This window comes from Triturus cristatus, chromosome 9 (genome assembly GCF_964204655.1).
Source record: "Triturus cristatus chromosome 9, aTriCri1.1, whole genome shotgun sequence".
Lineage (NCBI taxonomy): Eukaryota > Metazoa > Chordata > Amphibia > Caudata > Salamandridae > Triturus > Triturus cristatus.
This window is the reverse complement of record NC_140592.1, coordinates 933,238,762-933,258,000: the sequence shown is the minus strand read 5'-3', so window position 1 is coordinate 933,258,000 and position 19,239 is coordinate 933,238,762. Positions and strand designations below refer to the sequence as shown.

Here is a 19,239-nt window from a genome sequence, read left to right as displayed (position 1 = left end):
TTAGAGTTTAATTTTTTTTTATCACACTGCTTTTTAGAAGAAGTAGGTGTCTGCTTAGAAGTGTCCTTCTCAGGACTGCCCTGTAGTTGAGGTTTTAAAGTTTCCCCCGCCCCCCAAACTATCCCTGCCTAACTCTGCATACGCAGTTTCAATTATTTTGGGTAGTTCATTCACCTGTTCTAATGGAGAGAGCTCCCGTTGGCGGATTGACACTGATGCTGCTTCCCCTTTAATGTTAGCTAGTATTATGGCTGATACCTGGTCGTATCGTACTTATTTAATAACTTCATCCCTAAGTTTAGAGCAGGCTCTGCTCCGTACTCATTTTGCATTTGTCGTAATACTTCAGGTATTACTGCTAATGAAGGAATACCATGAGTTAATAATAATAGTAATAAAGAAGTTTATATAGCGCTTGGTTATACTAACTAGTATGTCCCCGCGCTCCGGTGCAAATGGACAAATCCTATAGAACAAATTAGTGATTCAGGCCAGAGAGAGAGAGACAGTCTACTCTATCCTAAACAGCCAGGTCTTCAAGTTCTTCCGAAATACGCTTTCGGAATGCTCCAGTCGCAGTTTCACAGGGAGTTCGTTCCACTGTTTGGCCACAAGGTAACGGAAGGAGCGGCCCCCCATTCTTGCTTTTTTAGTAACAGGAATACGAACGCGCCCTGTACCCGAGGACCGCAAGGTCCTGGGGGGAGAGTAGGAGGACAGCAGGTCCCTGAGATAGGACGGAGCTCTCCCATGGAGAATTCGATGGCAAATGCAAAGGGCCTTAAAGGAGACTCGTTCCTTTACTGGCAACCAGTGTAGAGTGGACAGGGCATGTTTTGTTGAAGTCCTCCTAGGCAGCATTAGGACCAGTCGAGCTGCAGCGTTCTGAATATATTGCAGCCTTTACATGCTCTTTTTATTGGCGCCCAGGTAGAGGACATTCCCATAGTCTAGGCGTGAGGTGACAAGTGCGTGGACTAGGGTTTTCCTGGCTGCTACAGGGAGCACATCCAGGACTTTCCGGAGGCTCGTCATGATACCGAAGCACCTACCGGCTACTGTCCTGGATTGGTGGTCAAACAACAGTTTAGGGTCCAACCAGATACCCAAATTCTTCACTTGCTCCCTAGGGGTAGGAATAGGACCAAGGGTCTGAGGCCACCACTTGGGAGACCATAGGTTGGTGTTTCTGCCTACAATCATTACCTCCGTTTTATCACCGTTCAGCTTAAGACAGTTGTTAGCCATCCAGCTGGCCAGTTCTTGAAGGCACAGTGAGAAGTTGGAGGCGTCTTCGTCACGGGATTGGGACAGAGATACAACAAGCTGTGTGTCATCTGCGTAAGACACAATAGTAACACCAAACTTTTTAATACTCTCTGCCATGGGAGCAAGATAAAGATTAAAGAGCGTAGGGCTCAGAATGGATCCCTGAGGGGACCCCCTGTTCTAGCCTAACACTCTTGGAGTAGAACGGTCCTTGGGCTACCTGGAAACTCCTATCTCGAAGGAAGGAGCTAAGCCATTCCAGAGCCAAGTTAGTCACTCCGCCTTCCATAAGACGCTGCAGCAAGATGGTATGAGCTACAGTGTCGAAAGCTGCACTGAGGTCGAGTAGGATCAGGGCAACTGACTGACCCGCGTCGACCAGACTGCGGATGGTTTCTGTGGAGAAAAGCAGAGCCGACTCAGTGGAGTAGGTAGCCCGGAAGCCAGACTGTGTGGGGTGCAACAGACCGTTCCGATTAATATGACTCATCAATTGCTCATTAACCACTTTTTCTGCAAGTTTAGCTATAAATGGTAATAATGATATTGGCCGCAGATTTTCCAGCAGACTGGACTTCATTCCAGGTTTCTTTTTGATAGGCACAACCACAGCCTGTTTCCATTCCCGTGGGACAACTCCAGTGTTAAACGAGAGTTGGATGAGATGTCTAAAATAAGGTGCCAGCGTAACCATAACATCCTTCATTTTCTTAGGTTTCATCGGATCTTTAGGAGAACCTGACTTAATACTTAGAGCAAGAGCATGAAAGTTCGTCATGGAAGGGAGACTAATATTAGGAATACAGGAGACCACAGTCGAGTTTTTCTCAGTTGTAGAAGTAAATTTCCCATTGCGAGCTGCTTCCGGAAAGGAAGAATTAATTTTCTCCACCTTCTTGGAGAAAAACTCAGCAATCCTGTCACAGGCCTCAGCTGAGTCCCTGTTGGGGCGTGGCATTCTGTCCAGCGTTGACAGTTCTTTAAAAATCCGGAACAGTTCCCTAGAGGAGTTCTCAGCTGACTCAATCTTAGTACTATAGTAGGCAGCTCGTGTCTTTTTTATAAGGGGGTGATAATTCTTGAGACCGGATTTATAGGACAGCTTCCTATAATTAGAAAAGTCCAATCTCCAACTACGTTCCAAACGTTTGCATGCAGATCTAGCGACCTTCAATTCTTCGCTAAACCAAGGGGCCGTTTTACTCTGTCTCCTAGGGGCACAAGAGGCCAAAGGGGCTACCCTGTCAAGCGCCTCATTAATGTGGTGAGTCAGGGCATTACAGGTCGTTTCTACATCCCTCCCTCCTGGAGGCCCTCCAGACAGTAGAACCTGGTTAAACCTAGAAGCCGAGAAATTGGTTCTAAACCTAGAAGCCGAGAGTTCTGGTATATATGACAGCAAAGACTGTACGCCAAGATGTACAATCATCTAATTGTGGTGTAATCCCCATGGGCAAGCAGATTGTTAACTTTCTGTGTTTTTCAAGAGGTGTTGTATTTGGGAATACTGCTTCTAACTGGGTTATTTTCTGAGCTACCCAGAAAGGAATTTGTTCACGTTTTGTGGACACTTTACCCATTACCACGTGTAATGTTTGTGGAGTAATTTTAGTAGCAGTGCTCTGTGTAGGAGCTGCATTTGGTGCAATTGCTGTCGGTTGGACCGCTAGTGTCCTCAAGACGAAGTGTGTCATGTTTCTGTAAAGTTTTATCAACTCTTTGTGCTGAACAAGCAGTTCATCACGGGGCATTGTGTCAATGTCAGGAAGTGGTGCATAGGTCGCAAATATCGGCCATGTTGCTCCTGGTCTTCCTAAAGGACCAAGCCTTGCTCTTGTTCTAATGTAGGGTAGGGTGCCATTAAACCAGAACATTTTTTCCTGGTAAGTAAGCGGAATCTCAATTTCCTCAAACGGAGTGTAGACCCCCGGTGTCTCTTCATGTGTGTAATAATGAAAAGTGTTTGTTACGGCATATGCTGCTAGGAATGTAACCCATGAGTAGAATACCTCGGTTTGGAAATCTTCGTGTGCTCCTATCACAAATATTACTACACCTCCTCTGGGTAGTAATCCATTTTTGAGTAGTTTAACTGTCAGAGTATGTCTTACATTGGCTGCAATATGTATTGCATTGACATCTTCCTCACCTTCTGATTGATTCAGTGCCAGGTCTATTGGGTTTACTACTCCCTCTTCGTTAGCCATTGTGTATAGAACACAGACTAACTGTCCAAGGAAATTATGATAAGGTTTTATGCACAATTTTTGGGAAATTCCTTCAAGCTTTAATAACTAACAGTCAATAAATAAGATATCTCGTCGACTCAGCTGTGGCGGAGTTTTTGTGCCCACCCACTCCAGACGTCTCTGGGTTTTGTAAGTAGGGTCTCTGAGAATAAGCACAACTGAGATACTCCGATTCTACTGTTAAATAAGTGCCAAACGTTGGTGGCGCCATGTAGTGTAGTTCCTATAGTACCCTCATGTGGGACCTGTGCTTTTGGATAACATACTCTGTGGGTCGGGTGGTAGACTGATTCTGTGCACCCCCACCGCGTATGGTAGCCGTGTTTTGCATTAGCTACCTCAGAGTGCCACTAGAACCTCCTTTTACCATAGAGAATAATTTTTGGCAGCCTCAGAACACAACAAACCCTGATTCCTCAGACTCGTGGAAACAATATAGTACTTTTCACCCAGTCACTCGTGCGTGCTCATTTTCTCTCTGAGAGATACATGGAAGAAACAGTCGAGCGGGTTTACAATAAGAATTTATTGCACCGTTGTTCTTCTAGTGTAAAATATATGCACCGCTACAACTGTTACACAGTAGCAGAGATATAGGATCAGCAGTACAGTGAATAAAAAGGAATAGTACCGTTCTACCATTTTGCAATAGTCATGAACAGATACATGAATATAAAATGCATTTATAAAAGATAGTTCGTGCTCCTACGATGCCTGTCTAGATGTACCTACGTGTACCTAGCATGTGAGTAGGTGCGAAAGAGCCTAAGCGTCAAGAATCCCGCTAGGATTTAGTCGAACCCCATTGCCAGAAATAGTGAGAGTGTGGGACTTCGTCCTGGACTCAAATTGGACACCCCGCAAGGGATAGTCAGACCACTGTCAGCTGGAGCAGTTGCATGTCAGAGCCCTAGCGTCTCTGGTCAGTGTGTCGGCAGGAAGTCTCGGTCCCTCCTTTTTTACTGATAGCAAGAGGTGCTGTATTTATGCAGTCCGGCTTAGCAATATCGATTGGGAAGAACCCTCCCTCAGCATGGAAGTAGATGAAAGGTTTAGTCCATAAAAGGCATCAGTCCTTATAAGGCAGTATGTCCTTATTAGGAGTTATGACCTTATAAGGCTCATTAATATGAAATGAAGGGGAGATGATGTAGGGAAGGTGCATGATGTTCCCTGGACCTATATTAGGGTACGGATATGCAATATAACACAAGTTGCATTATACAAGACAGGAGGAGAAAATAGAGAAGACCGCAATTCCTCTTTTTCAGAATTTTAAAATGATGGTAGAACTTCACTATGAATTGCCAGACACAATCCTAACTAATACTACCCTCGAATTTAGAAAAGCATGATCAGTTGCTCCCGTATAGTCCATGTTTACAAAAATGCCTTTCGGAGTCCCAAAGGCTATCTGACTGAAGGAATTATGTTCATATGTTATAATAACTTGTTTGGCAAAGGTACTTTTCAAAAACCTACTTGATTTTAGAGAGCTGGTGTCACTGATCAGCATCCCCACCTTGAAAATTGTTCCACCACAACTGCTGAGCCTATGCATGCATTGAAGCGAAAGTAGGAAGCATATAGGTTTTATGCAGATACTAGTGTATGAATGGTGAAAGGTGTATGAATACAATATGGCCTATCTGGAAAGTATTTTAGTATTGTGCACCGAAGGCAGAGGTTACCCTTATCGTGATGCTGTAAACGTGTAGCTCGGCTTAGAGTGGGGTTAAGAAAAGGAGACTGTGCGTGTGCTAGAGGCTGCCATCCTGGAGGTCCTTTGTTCTAATTTATAGTGTATATTATCATGATTTTTGTGATGCCCTTCCCCTTCTAGTGGTGTTTAGTGGCTATGTTAGCTGGTTCTGATTCCCTTCCTCATTAGTTGGAGAATAGCAATGTTATCACTGACTTTCTGATTTGTTGATGGCCTTGAATGTTTCTGCTCTTTGCTTGGAGAGTTCCAAAGTTTTGTTGCTATGGAGAAGGAAGGAACTCCAATGTGTGGCTTCTTGTATGAAGGGGTGATCAGCTTAGGTGCCAATCTATAACCCATAACACTATAACCCAGTATAAGTAAAGTGCAAACTAATCACCCCTAAGGGTCTCAAGGCGCAGGGGGCCGTTGGGAAGATTAAGCGAGCTATTGACCAGAGTCACGTGTTGCTGGGCTGAGCTGCCACCAGCTCCGGGGATCCAACCGTGAGCCCCGTGCTCTAGAGTCAGCCTCCCTGGCTGCTGCACCACACCTCTCCCTGGAATCTGGGATGGAGGTTCTCCTCTGTGAATATATTTGCAGCTTTAGCAATAATTATTTGGATGACTGTTTATATTGAGTGAAGGTGCATGGAGGACAAATGAGATGTGGTCCTATAAATTAAGGTGGAGTAGTTCTCTTGCTGCCTGAATTGAGATTCTTTGCAGTTTTAGAAGCAGTAAGTGCGGGCCTTCAGCTTCAGTCCATCTGTATGGTCAAAACTAGGGGTGAGCGGGAAAAACTGCTTTGCTGGCGGAGTTTGTGGAGTTTTGGCGCTCCGCTTGTTGCGCGGAGTTTGGCAAAAAAACTCTGCTTTACACCAGTAGAGTTGAGTTCACCTGCACGCGCTACTCATCCCTAATGGACGCTGAAAGAGGCGCATGGCACCAGCTGCTGTGAGCACGGAGCAAAGCCAGGCCTCCTTTGCCCACAGCAGAGCAGCCAGCTCCTCATCTTGGGATGTCCATCAGTCGGGGCTCTGCTCCTAGATGATGTGGTGAGGGCAGCAAGGCTTTGGAGGCAGACCATGCCAGTTGCAGAACTTAGTCTCCCCCTCCTTCACTGCCCTCCAAGTCGGGTCACGGCCCCAATCGCGCATGGCTTTCCAGTGGACTGGTGCTCAGTTTCCTGCTTGCCTCCCACCTGCTGCTCCCACGAGGTTCGGGGCACTGGCGAAGACCACAATCTGAGGCGGGGCACTGCAGGCGAACTGTAACTTAGAGGCATGAGATGACTGAAGGGCCAGAGGCTGGGGTCCTGAGCACAACCTGCGAGAGAGCAGCTTCCTCTTTGTGGGAGTCATCATCACCATACAAAACAACGTGGTCTGCTGTTCCTACTAAGTGATACAGGTAGATGTAAATGTAGAGGACACAGATGTGCTCACTAAGTGCAGGAGAAAATGATACTCCTTTTCGGAAAAATACCCTCACACACCCAGTCAGTTAGGTGTCTTGCTTCATCATCGGGTCTGCTCCTCGTCGGGTCGACAAAGAATGCACTTACTGCAGAGTGTTGACCCGCATGTTAAAGGAGTGCCCGTATTAGAGGTGGCCGTTGGCCGAGCAATACTCCTCCCGCTTGCGAACTCTGCGGAATTCAGCAGTTTTACGGTAACTTCGCAGAGTAAAACTCCGTGAGAAAGGTGGTTCCCTGGAGATTCCATGGCAACCATAGATATAAGATTTGTCAGCAAGTGTGCATGGTGTAGAAGGTGCTTTTAATGACGTGGTTCACAACATTTCACTTGTGCTCAAGGGATCAGCTGGAATCCATGACCATGCCAAGGTTTCCCACTTGCTATTGTTTTGCTGCTAATGCGCTGAGTTTTTGGGGCCTGATGCTTTTAGAATGGCAGTTGTCCATTTTCAAAAAGTAAGGAATTCTGTTTGGAAGAGTCAAGTTTAAGGTGATTCCTCAGCATCCATTAGTCAAGGGCTCAGAGAAGGTTATGAAATGTGTGGGTCCCTATGTCTTCTAGCATTAAGAAGATCTGAGTGCTATTTGCAGCATGTTCTTTTGAAGGGCTTGATAAGAACTGAGCTCTGCTAGGGTGCTTAGACTGGCATTAAGGATAATTGACAGGATAATCAAGCCTGGAGATATAACAGAGGTGGTACTGAAAGGAGATCATGTGAACTGAGGCAGCAAAATGACACGATTGGAATAGTTGAACCTATCGAGACTTTGGAAATGGGTTTTATAATGTTGGTTTTTAGAGTTTTCCTATTGATAATGAAGTAGTTTTCAGATTCCTTATTTTTTTGTTAAACCAATGGGTCTTAGAATGGTGGTTTGGTTGCAGAGATGTCTTGACCAGCATGAGTTTGTTGAAGGCTTTGTTGAGGCACTTGCTGAGCTGATTTAATTCTGATACTTTGTTATGGTGAGATTGCCATGAGATGAGCGTAAAATACACTGGCTGAGCTTGTCCCCTCTCTTTCGGTGGGCCTGACAGTCACTGCTACTGCAGTGGTTGTTTTCGTGAGGAGAATGACAATAAAAAAAGATGCTGGTACCTTCTTTGCAAGGATCCCTAATGGGACAATGTGATGGTGCCAAGTGGCCAATTCAGCAGAGTGACGGGCAGAATGTAGACGAGACAACAACTGCTAGACGAGAAGGAATGGGGTTGTATGTTGTACACCAAGTAATAAATAAAGAGAATTAGTGTTGTCTCTAGTTTCTGTGCATGAGGGAAGTTTGCTGACTAAAGAATTTGTGGGGGCCCAGGAGTGTGGGGTCAACGTTACTCTTTTGGCCTGTACCATGCACAGTTAGGGATTTTCTCAGACAGATCATTGGAGGGATTATATATTTGGACACTTGAGCACTGTCCAGAATTTTGGGGCGGGGCCATGTAAAGGGCCAGTTGTCCGAATCCCGAATGTATTGACTGGCGAAGACTTCTGCACCCACAGATATAGGGCATCATGATGGTAGATCATGTGTCATCATGATCATAGTTCTTCTACCATCATTTTACAATTCTGATTAGAGGAATTGATACCTTCTCTACTTTCCTCTCCTTTCTTGTATATTGTAACTTTTTGTATCTGGGTATTCCAAATTATGAGTTAGTACCTATTTTCATGTGAAAGATTGGTGCATGACTAGTAAGAGGGACCAATGGCAAACGTACTCATCACATCCTCAAACAAAGTATATTGTTCGTAGCTGTGCAGAGAATAATGCCTAAATACCTGCCTGCCGCCCACAAAGCCTTCAATGGAAGTGGCCCAGGATTTTGAAGAGAGTTCTTCAAACACTACAGCCATGTATGTTCCTTGTTCGTGGCCCACATAAGTCAGACGTTCTTAACAGGACATGGTGTGTGCTTTACTTATCCACTGAAGCTTGAGCATGGCGTAATAGCTATTCACTTCCTATCTAGCTCATTGGCTTTCTCATTAACAGCCTAGTCAATCATTTGTTTGTATGCAAAAAGCTACTTGTGATTGTGCTCTGTGAAAAAAATAATTATTACAGCATAATTGTAGACTGCACTGGGCTGGGACCCATTCAAGGAGAATGCAGGACCTCTGCTAGCGCTGGTCTGCTGCATTTAGTTGACAGATCGGCAGTCCAGGCTAGTGCTCATGACTGGTCAATAACTCTGGGCGCATGCAGCTGGATCCCTGTGATTGGCCAGGCTTTTAGGCCTCAGACTCTAGGGCCATTGTTAAGGCTACATACCTCAGGGTGAAGCACTACACCATAGGTCCTGCTCGCCAAGATCCTGGCTGGAGCTGAGAGGAACAATGCTCCATGCATAGAGCTTCCCAAGTAATGTATGCTGCTGTAATCCTCTGTCCATTCAATTTGTTTTTTAAAAAATACTAATTACTGTCTTTTTTGTTCTTCATTGATGGCTGCAACTCTGAAATTAGTCATGCGGGCTCTAGAGACTAACCTTCTGAAGTGGTGGTTTATCTACCAGTTCTAGTTATATTAGGGCTCCATGGTTTTGCCTCTGCATGCCCTTTCTGTTTACTACTCCTGCACAAGAACGTACGTCTGCTGCATGTGAGCTTTTAGGTGTCTCTCTCCATTTCTTGTGCAGAACAAAGAATACTGCTCCTTCTCTTCAGTCACCCCAGCTAGAACCCACAGTGGTGCCATACTCCACGTGTAATCAGAAACATGACTGATGGATGCAATGTGCAGTAAAAAGATGCTAAAGGGGGTCTCCAACGAGTAGCTCTGCTGTGTGCAGCCCAGCCTATTGATATAGAAGCTTTTGCTAAGTTGAATTATTACATATATACCAAAATTAAAAAGAATGTATTCAAGATGAAAATACGTGTCTTTTCAGAACTCGCAAAATGATGCTTTGAGAAAAATGGTTCAATTTAAAAAATATATTTAAAGTTATCGTTTGAGTTGGAGAGATTTCTTACTCCTATTTCTACTTGTTGCCAGGGGGTTGCAGCTATGGTTTTTATGTATTACCTGTGTAATATTTTGATTCATTTTGTCAAAGCCTTTTATACTTTACTGCAGGAACACTGCCTAGTGAACCGCTGTAATCACTGCTGACAACCTTGGATGGGATGGTCACTCTTACATCACTAATATTAGTAGCTCTGGATAATTTTCATTGAACATAAGTAGCTCTTATTACAGAAAAGGTTGGAGACCGCAAACATTTACCCGCATTATGTGGTCTGGTCACTCCTATATGGTAAGACATCCACTGAGTCAGCGGAATTTGAGATGGCTGTCCACTAATATGTCAGTCATTCAAGATATTTCTGGGAGTCGCCCAAATGGTCTAGAGCATTGCTTCCCAATCTTTTAGAACCACGATCCACTTTTCAGAAAGACAAACTTTCACAACTCACCTAAATTTAATGGAAATGAGGCGTGCTATTTTTTAAATGCAACTAAAGCACGGTGTGGTAGTGCACTATCATTTACAGTCGGCACATTTCCATTGAAATGGCCTCTAAGTTTGAGCAGACATAGGTTATCACACAAATGATACTGCGTGGAAATCAGGTTTCAGTGAATATTTATGAATTGTACATTACCAACTAAAAGGTCTTGATTTGTTTTGATCCCATTAAAATCTTTGTTTCCATCACACTTCAGAATGACAAAAAAACATGTATTTTATTTTTTCTTTCCCAACTGCTGAATGTGCACAGTTTATTTGCAGATATTTACATTTTGTAGTGTGTTACTAAAAATGACATCCTACAGCCTTTTTCTTTCACTGTCTATGTGCCCTACGTAGATTGTCACATATTTCACTTTACTTTTCTTCCTCTGACTGCAGAGTGAGATGTGTTTGTAAACACTGATCTCCATGTTAAAAAAATATATATATATATAGAATTTATTGCTTGGACTAAAAATCGGCTTGCAACACACAGTTTGGGAAACACTGGTCCAGAGCCATGGAACTCACAGGCATGGGAAGGGCCATTTTGTGTCAGGGTTTGTTACTGTTTTTCACAGCCTTTGAAGGGGTTGTTCTACACAACCTGGAGAATGTTTGTTTTAAGGCATTGTACTGTAATTCTGCGGCATCTCGTAATTCCTAATAAAGCATAGTTGAAGCCACTCTGAGATATATTTAGCAGTTTCAGAAACTGGGATTGGGGGGGTCTCCCTTGTTCTTTCTATGCTTGGAGTCTTTCCCTGGGCTTGTGGTTGTTTTTTCGTTCAATTGTTTGCAAAAGGGGTTCCCACCAAATGAAGGCTTCACTGTAAGGTAAGCCACATTTTTCTTGCAATGCTCTGAATTGTATTGATTTACATCATATATATTGCAGCAGTCTTGCCTTTCTACAATTATTCCATAGGATTCCACTATTTGTACTTTTATTGCATTTCTTACTTTTTCCTGTGTATTTTTTATTCAGTGCAATTTTATGTGTATATTTTGTTCGTTATTTATTTTAAAATGTATGTTAGATTACGTTTTGAGCTTGTGCATAGCACATTTGTACCATTTGTGGTAGCACTTTCAAAACATGGGGATCCATTCTGTTTCTCAAATCTCAGCCAGGCCCCTTAACCCCTTCGATGCTCATGACGGAACGGTTCCGTCATGAGCATCGGTTGAGCTGTGCTCATGACGGAACCGTTCCGTCATGACCACGCCCGCGCTAGAACCCTTCAGCACCGCGGGGGAATCCGCGCAGCGCTGAAGGGGTTAAACCATTGATCTGTTGTCATTCATGTTTTTCTTCTACACTCTACAGCATGTTGGGAGCCCACTTTAGCCATTGCTTAGCACCATTATGACTGACTGCATTCTGCTCTATTACAACAAGTACATCCAGAAGCAACATAGTCCCCTTTAGTGCCAGAGACATCTATGGGAAAATGTGATAATGTTTTTTATGACCGAAAAAATATTTCTGCCATTGGCCAATGTTATTTTTTATATTGACGAAAGCCCAGCAGCTCCAAAAAAGTTTTACAAAAACCATGACAAAACAAGCATTGACGATATCAAAAGCCTTGCAGCCAAAGTCATATATATTGGCTTTGCTACTGCTTTGTTTTTTTATTCATGGCCAACCTTAGTAAATGGAACCATGAATGGAGAAATGCAAATTTCACCATAAATCATTTAATCTTAAGTTAGGGACATTTTGAAGAGTCTGTTACACTCACACATGTACATGTCAGTACTGAGTTTTTGTTCTCCTGATCAGCGAGTCTACACCGCTGGGACAGGAACAGACATGGAGAAGTGTAGCTCAATGGTTAGAGCGGCAGACCCTGATGCAGAGGTCTGGCCCGGACCAGGGTTCAATTCCCGCCTCGGTGGGTCTTGTGCTCAATTTCCCCGGACCCGATAATTCTCGCCTCGGTGCCTCTTCTAAATGGGGCCCACTCTGCAACTCTGGGCAATAGCTTGCTTAATCTCCACAACGGCCCCAAAAGCGCTAGGATGCCTGGCTTCACCTTGGGGGTGCCCAGGAGTGGGCACTTCACAGGGAAAGGCCAGGAAGGGTTCCACAGCAGTATGCGCACAGCGCCTGAGAGACCCTTTCGGGGGGGTGTGGAGCACTATATAAATGCACTACATTTACATTTACACAGGTCAGGCAGAGGGACTAACTGGGCCCTATCACACCTGGACTCCGAAAGCACCCCTGGGACTCTCCCACACTGATGCCTGTGAGGCGCTGTACCCGGAAGTCAAACCAAACCCTGCATTTCATCCTCGTAGACCTACTTCCTCTTTCAACTACCCGGTCTGCTGTTAGCCACATTTAAAGATTTGTACAGTTTTATGATTTTTAAAATATTTGCCGCTGATGAGACAGCGCAAAAGTGCAAAAGAATACATGCTGAACCTCGTGTTCACTGCAAATTGTTGATTAACCAGGTATTCATACCAAACCCGTTAATGTTGCGACAGACCGTCCACTGTCATAAGTTTAGTAAACTTCCTTTCACAACCCAGCCCAAAATGACTTGCAGTGTGGAGCCGTGCTGTCCTAGTAACTCTCTCGCTCTCTCTTCCCGTTTGCACAGGGACGTGCTGCCCTTAACTTTGAGACTGCCACATGCGATACTGGATGCCAAGACCCACTCAGTGCTTGAGGACATCTCCACTCTGGGCACAGGTAAGTGCTTACGTTACTTCTTGTGCACTGGGTATCTTTAGAGGAGTGCCAGCCTTTAATAAACCTGTAGGGGGTGGACTCAACATTAACTCAATCTAGTGATCGCCAGGTGGACTGGGCTTCATTAAAGGCTGATGGGCCACTCAGTGGCGCAACATTCACCCGAGCTCCAGGGGGCTCCCTCCAGCACTGTGCACTGGGTGGCAGGTCCCTGGCCTGAGAACTCCTGACTGTATGGAGGAGAGGGGGGCTCCATGTACTTTGCAGTGGGTGGGGGCTAAAGTTTGCTTACGCCACTCCCCTACTCAGTAAGAGCCGCTGTACTGAAGGTGACCACAGTGGCATAGCAAGGTAGTACCAGGTGCGGAAAATTTCTTGTCATCCCCGGCTTGACAAAATGGTAAGAATATGTGTTTAAAACACATATTTGTGCCATTTTGTCACTTCCCTCAGTGATGACACCCGGGGCGGCCCGCACCCCCCTTCCTACGCCATCCTCGCAGTGCAGAGTGTGCTGCACGAGGGGGGCGGGGCGCATCCAGGGGGGTTGCTGGTTGGTGATCCACCACATCAAACCAAATTCTACATTACAGGCTGCTCTGGAAGGGGGTTGCCATCCCATTGCTCTTCCTTTCCTATTGTCTCTCTGGACAGGTCTAACTGCTACTCCTCAAATTGTTCTGGTGAATAAAGTTTTTTCTTCCCTGACCGGTTCCTTTTTCAAGGAGTTTTTTAATGTTATCCCATTAGCAGTCAGAGCTTGCATCTGCATTTGAAAGGCTATCTCTGTCATTTCACTTTGACCTCTGATTGCCTACACGAAAAAAGGGGAAAAAGTCAGGAACTACATTTTATTTTGCATTTCACATTTCAGCCAAAGTGGCGCTTTGACATACTATATCCTCAGCCATTCCTGGCTTTTAAGACAACAGCATGTTGCACTCTGTGGCTTGTAATTTTTCTGTTAACACTTTCATTGTAGACTCAAAGCCCGTGGATGAAAAGTGCTATTGGCAAAAATGCTGGAAGTGGCTGAAGGTGTTCTGTATGACATGAAGCTACTTCTCAGCCAAGTTTTAACCTTTTAGAAACTGATTGTTTCACATGTAAAACCAAAACTAAACTCTGCTCACATATTTTGTGAAGTTTGCTCTTCCTTTTACAAGTTTTAGGAAGCTTTATACCTGAGGTCTGAGAGTAAAAATACCTATAAGGTAGAATTGACAACAGCTTAATGTCTGTAGAACACTGTAGTCCTCAGAAACTTTTTATCTTCTAAATGACGTAGGTTCAGAATTCCTGTAGCCGTCAAGTTACTCATGGCCTTTATTTAGCACTACATTTTGCCTAAAAACCAGCCGCATTTCGTTCTGGTTCTGCTTTGTGCTGAGGCGAATCTTGCATTAAGGGGTTGATCATATTGCTGTTTTCTGTGGTCGGTGCTTAATTTGTGTCCGTGATTTTGGGCTTTTACACTTATTTTGCTATTTAAACCGTGGATTTTGGATCATTACATGGGTTTCCTGTATTGTGCTTGTATTGTCAGCCCATGTAATCGCCTTGCTGTATGGTGTATAATGTTTAAGACATTTTTCAATAAAAATCAAAAATAATTATAACTCTCCCTCCACCCCCTCCCCTTATCGTCTATAAACTGTAGACAGTTACTGACTTGAAATAATGACTCTCACCAGCCGTCTTCAGTAACATTGATAAAAAAAAAAGACAAATACTTTTTTTATTCCTTTTAGAGTTTTTATTCTACTAGCCTTCATGACAGACAATTCAAACATCTGGTAGCACTCAAGCACGAGTAGCCATCTTCTTCTATATATGGTACTTTATTTAGCAAATGTATTTATAGGTAAAATAACTAAATAAACACAAAATATAAAAAATAAAGTGAAAATTAGTTTTCAGTGTAGTGAGTGTTTTTCAGTATCATACCATTGCAAATAACAAGTGTTCATTTTATAAATAGTACTTGTTCCCTCAACGTTGGTAGAACATTGGTAGATGAAGAGCTGAGATTGCCCTGACACAGTTTAAACCTGTGACATCCAAGTTATCGAGAGATATCAGCAGCGAGCACTTAACGCTACTGAGCTCTCCTCCCTGAGCTGTTTGATTTTACAAGCAGAACGACAGGCATGCTTTTCATGTTTTAGTGGTGTGAAACAACTTGGTGCTGGTTGCTGACGACATACAAACAGACAAATAAAATACAGAAACAAGCATTTGCAATGCAATAGGTCTTGCATTTACGCGAGTTTGAGCTATTGACTTTGTAAATGACACCAAACCTGACACCTATACAAACGGAGAATAATCAAGGATTACGTACGGACCTGCTTTTGACAACCAAGTTCACAGGGGTAAATGGTGACAATGAGCCTGTTAATCCCATAGTTGATACAATTGATAAGTTTCACTTGTGTAAGGATGTACCCAAAAATTTGATTAATGACGAAGAAATTTTAACTGAAAAGGGGTACACATTGACTACATGGAATATAGCAGGTATTAGAAACAAACTAGGGATGCCCTTCTGGCAAGACTTTATTACTTGCGGCACTGATATTATATGCTTGCAAGAAACATGGAGTACAGAACCTATTTCGGTAGAGGGCTACACCTCGTACTATGTAAATGCGACCCCCTCGCCAATGGGTAGAGCAAAAGGTGGTCTTATGGTGTTAATTTCTACCAAATTGATTGGTTGCAAAGTTTTATCTCACTTACCTATTGACAATTATAGTCAAGTTTTACGATTATCTTTCCCGCAAGGCAAAGACTTGGTACTAGTAAATTTCTATAATAATAATTTCCAGAAAGATAGAGGAGCTTGTTTAGTGCCACTGGAAAAAGAGCTGGACGGACTTTTAAATTCACCCAGCAAATTGGCTGTAGTTTTGTGGGCCGGCGATTTTAACATTCAAGCTTGTCCCACCATATATACTAATTCTTGTGGTTATTTGAATACCTACTCCACCACTGATGGTAATAAAGATGATATGTTACATTTTCCCCATTGTGAATATGGTACAATCCTCAACAGCTTAATGGCCAAATTCGATCTTGAGCTGTTGGATTGCACTTTAAATGAGGACCATCTTAAATGTCCCACATTCACTGGCAGGGAAGCTAGTACCAACATAGATCATATCCTACTCTCCAAGAATTGCCCTTATATGAACCTTTGGATATCCGAACAGGTAGTTAGTGACCATAACAGTATTTCCATAGTTATGTTAGCCTGGGGAAACAGAATTACTAGCATTACCCATACAATCAATGATATCCTCCCCATTAGACCAAACGGTAGCAGACTTAAGTGGACTGGTCTGGACCCACAAAAAATCAAGCGGGAGGTGATTGGTAAATGCAGGGACAGTATTAATTACTGCCTCAGTGAGGAGGTTACCCCTGGACAGCTATGCATGGAATTTGATAATATAAATACTGTTATAAAAAATATCTTAACTAGGAACACCAAAGGTTCTAGGCAGAATGGTAAGAAGTGGTTCGACTCTGAATGCTCCAAGATTTTATCAAAATTAAAACTAGCACTAAGGACTAAACCTCGTAATCATTCTCTTGTCTGTAAACTACGCAAAGACTACAAACAAGCAATTCTTGCACAAAAAAAGGCACTGAGATCAGATGCTTGGGATAAACTTACCATGGCCAGTGAGTTGAATAACATCAAACTCTTTTGGGAAACTGTAAATAGCCCCTTTCTAAAAGAGGATTGCACCCCGGAGTTGATGTCCCATGTTAATTGCACTGAATGGATTGAGCACTTTTCAAATTTTTTTAACCCAGAACAGATCGTTTTAACTTTTCCTCTTTTAATAAATAATTTTACTTGGCCCCTATTATCACTATCAATTAGCGTTGAGGAGGTGCGTGTAGGTTTGTTAAATAGCAAAGGGGGAAAAGCCCCCGGCCCGGATGGTGTCCCGATTGACCTATACAAGGATGAAATGGATCTCTGGGCACCAATCCTTACAAGAATTTTTAATGCTGCCGCTACAGGTAATTTCCCATTGTCATGGGCAGAATCTTTAATTGTCCCACTTTTTAAAAAGGGCTCGCGCTCGGAAGCATGCAATTATCGCCCTATTTCATTGCTTGATTCTTCAATAAAAGTACTAAGTAGGGTGCTTTTAAAAAGATTGGAGACATGGGCCGAAGAATCCAATGTACTGACTCCAGTCCAATATGGTTTTAGGAAGGGCATTGGGACCATTGAACAATGTGTTAACCTGGAATTACTTATTAACAAATATACAGTGGTAAAAGGGGGTAATTTGTTTTTATGCTTCGCCGACTTAAGCAGTGCGTTTGATTTAGTGGATCATTCGCTCCTCTGGTCGATTCTACTGGAATCTGGGGCACCAAAGGAGATTGTGTTTTTCCTAGCTAGGATATATGAAAAACTCTCTTGTAGTGTGCGCTATGGTCCGATGGGTGAGCGAACCCCTTTTTTCGCTGTGCGCAGGGGCATCAGACAAGGATGCGTATTGGCGCCCCTTTTATTTTCTCTTTTTATAAATCAAATTGCCGAGGTTTTAAATAATACCCCTGCTGATGCCCCCAAAATTGATAACACTGTTGTGCCCATTTTGTTATATGCGGACGATGCCGTCCTAATTTCACGCACTCCTCTGGGTCTACAACGTTTAATTGATGTTTTTACTGGTTTTATTAATGACAGGAAATTGCTGATTAACAAACTAAAAACTTTTACCATGATATGTGGACGTAAAATCAAATCATCACGGTCCTTTTTCCTTGAAGGATCGAAGATACAAGCGGTTGATACCTTTTGTTATTTAGGCATCAATTTTGATGCGAATGGCAAATGGTCCAACGAGCAAGGAAACATAGGTCACAAAATGACTAGGAATTCTAATGGCATTTTTCGTTTTGCCTCAAAAATAGGGGATCACAGAATAAAAGATATGTTAACCATATATAACGCAAGATGTGTCTCTTCGGCCTTATACGGAGCAGGTTTATGGGGCTACTCCCCAATGGCCCAATTGCAAACAAATGAAAATACATTCCTTAAACGTCTATTATGTGTCCCAGTTGCAGCCTCATCTGATTTAATTCATCAAGAAACAGGCCTTAATTATTTATCGGACCTGGCTGCATTACGCCCTTTACTATTATGGCGTTCAATATGGAACAAAGAGGAAACTGGGTTCACTCAGTCTGTAATTAAGGATTGTCTTAAACTGGATTCCCATCTTCGCATTCAATGGCTGAATTACATTATTTTTTGGTATAACATTTTATTCGGAATTAAGATCTCCAAAGATTCAGTTGGTGATATTCTACCTTCTAAGAAGGAAATTAAAGACACATTCCTTCTATATAAAACAGAAGAAAGGAATAAATTGATTAAGACCTATAAAACTTCTGTATTTTATAGGCAACTTAACCTAAAAAAAGGCCTTCAGACATATTTGGTGGAAGTGACTAGGAAATCTCACCGATATGTTCTTGTACGTTTAAGACTGGGTACTGTACACCATCTCGTATCATTCCCTGTGATTGGGGCTGGCTCTAGCAAAGTATGCCCATGTGACAATGTCTCCAAACAAAGTTGTTGCCATTTCCTGTTATTTTGTAAATTTTATACATTCTTGAGGAAATTTTATCTGAAACCGATCCTTTTAAAATATAACATTCGCTTAACAGCTGATGCCATGAACCTACTCTGTTCCTTAGAGAGTTGGGACATCTGTTTCCATGTAGCACTATATATTATAAAATGCAGAGCCGCTAGGAAATCCATAACTATCTACTAAATGATACATGTCAAATTGTATTTTACTTTGATGTCATAGTTATGTATAAGTCATTCATGGAATAATCTATTTTATGCATCAGTCACTTTACTAGAATGAGTGGACTCATTTTTATGCACGAGTCACTTTATGTTAGCCATCTATTTCCCTCACTTACATGGTTATAGCTATTGACAAAAGATTTTAAATGACCTAATTTTAAATGTCTTATACATTTTTAAATATGTATATTATTGAATATATCAATTATGACTCACCATTTAATGCCAGCTAAGTAGGGCTTGTATAGGAACAATTACCTGTCCATGATTTTGCCGAATTATATTTCATGTTATTTAATGTATTTTTAACCTGTTCAGCTTATATGGTTGTATTTGTACAAACCGAATTAAAGCTTATTTGATTGATTGATTGACAATGCCTTTTATTTATTTTTTGGGTTTTAAAATATAAATAAAAGGCATTGTTATTTACAATGCTAATAGCCTAAACTCTCGCACATGCAAGACCTATTGCATTGCAAATGCTTGTTTGTAAAAGCACCA

General features: G+C 42.6%; 1 protein-coding gene across 4 annotated transcripts in view; it reads left to right on the top strand.

Annotated features, from left to right (window-relative positions):
- Positions 1-19,239, top strand: part of RIN3 (Ras and Rab interactor 3) — a 477,167-nt gene that overhangs the window by 319,962 nt on the left and 137,966 nt on the right. For all 4 annotated transcript variants that reach the window (XM_085626503.1, XM_085626504.1, XM_085626501.1 and 1 more), the window contains one exon: positions 12,781-12,872. In XM_085626503.1, the coding sequence (XP_085482629.1) occupies positions 12,781-12,872 (92 nt within the window). The remainder of the gene's footprint in view (positions 1-12,780; positions 12,873-19,239) is intronic.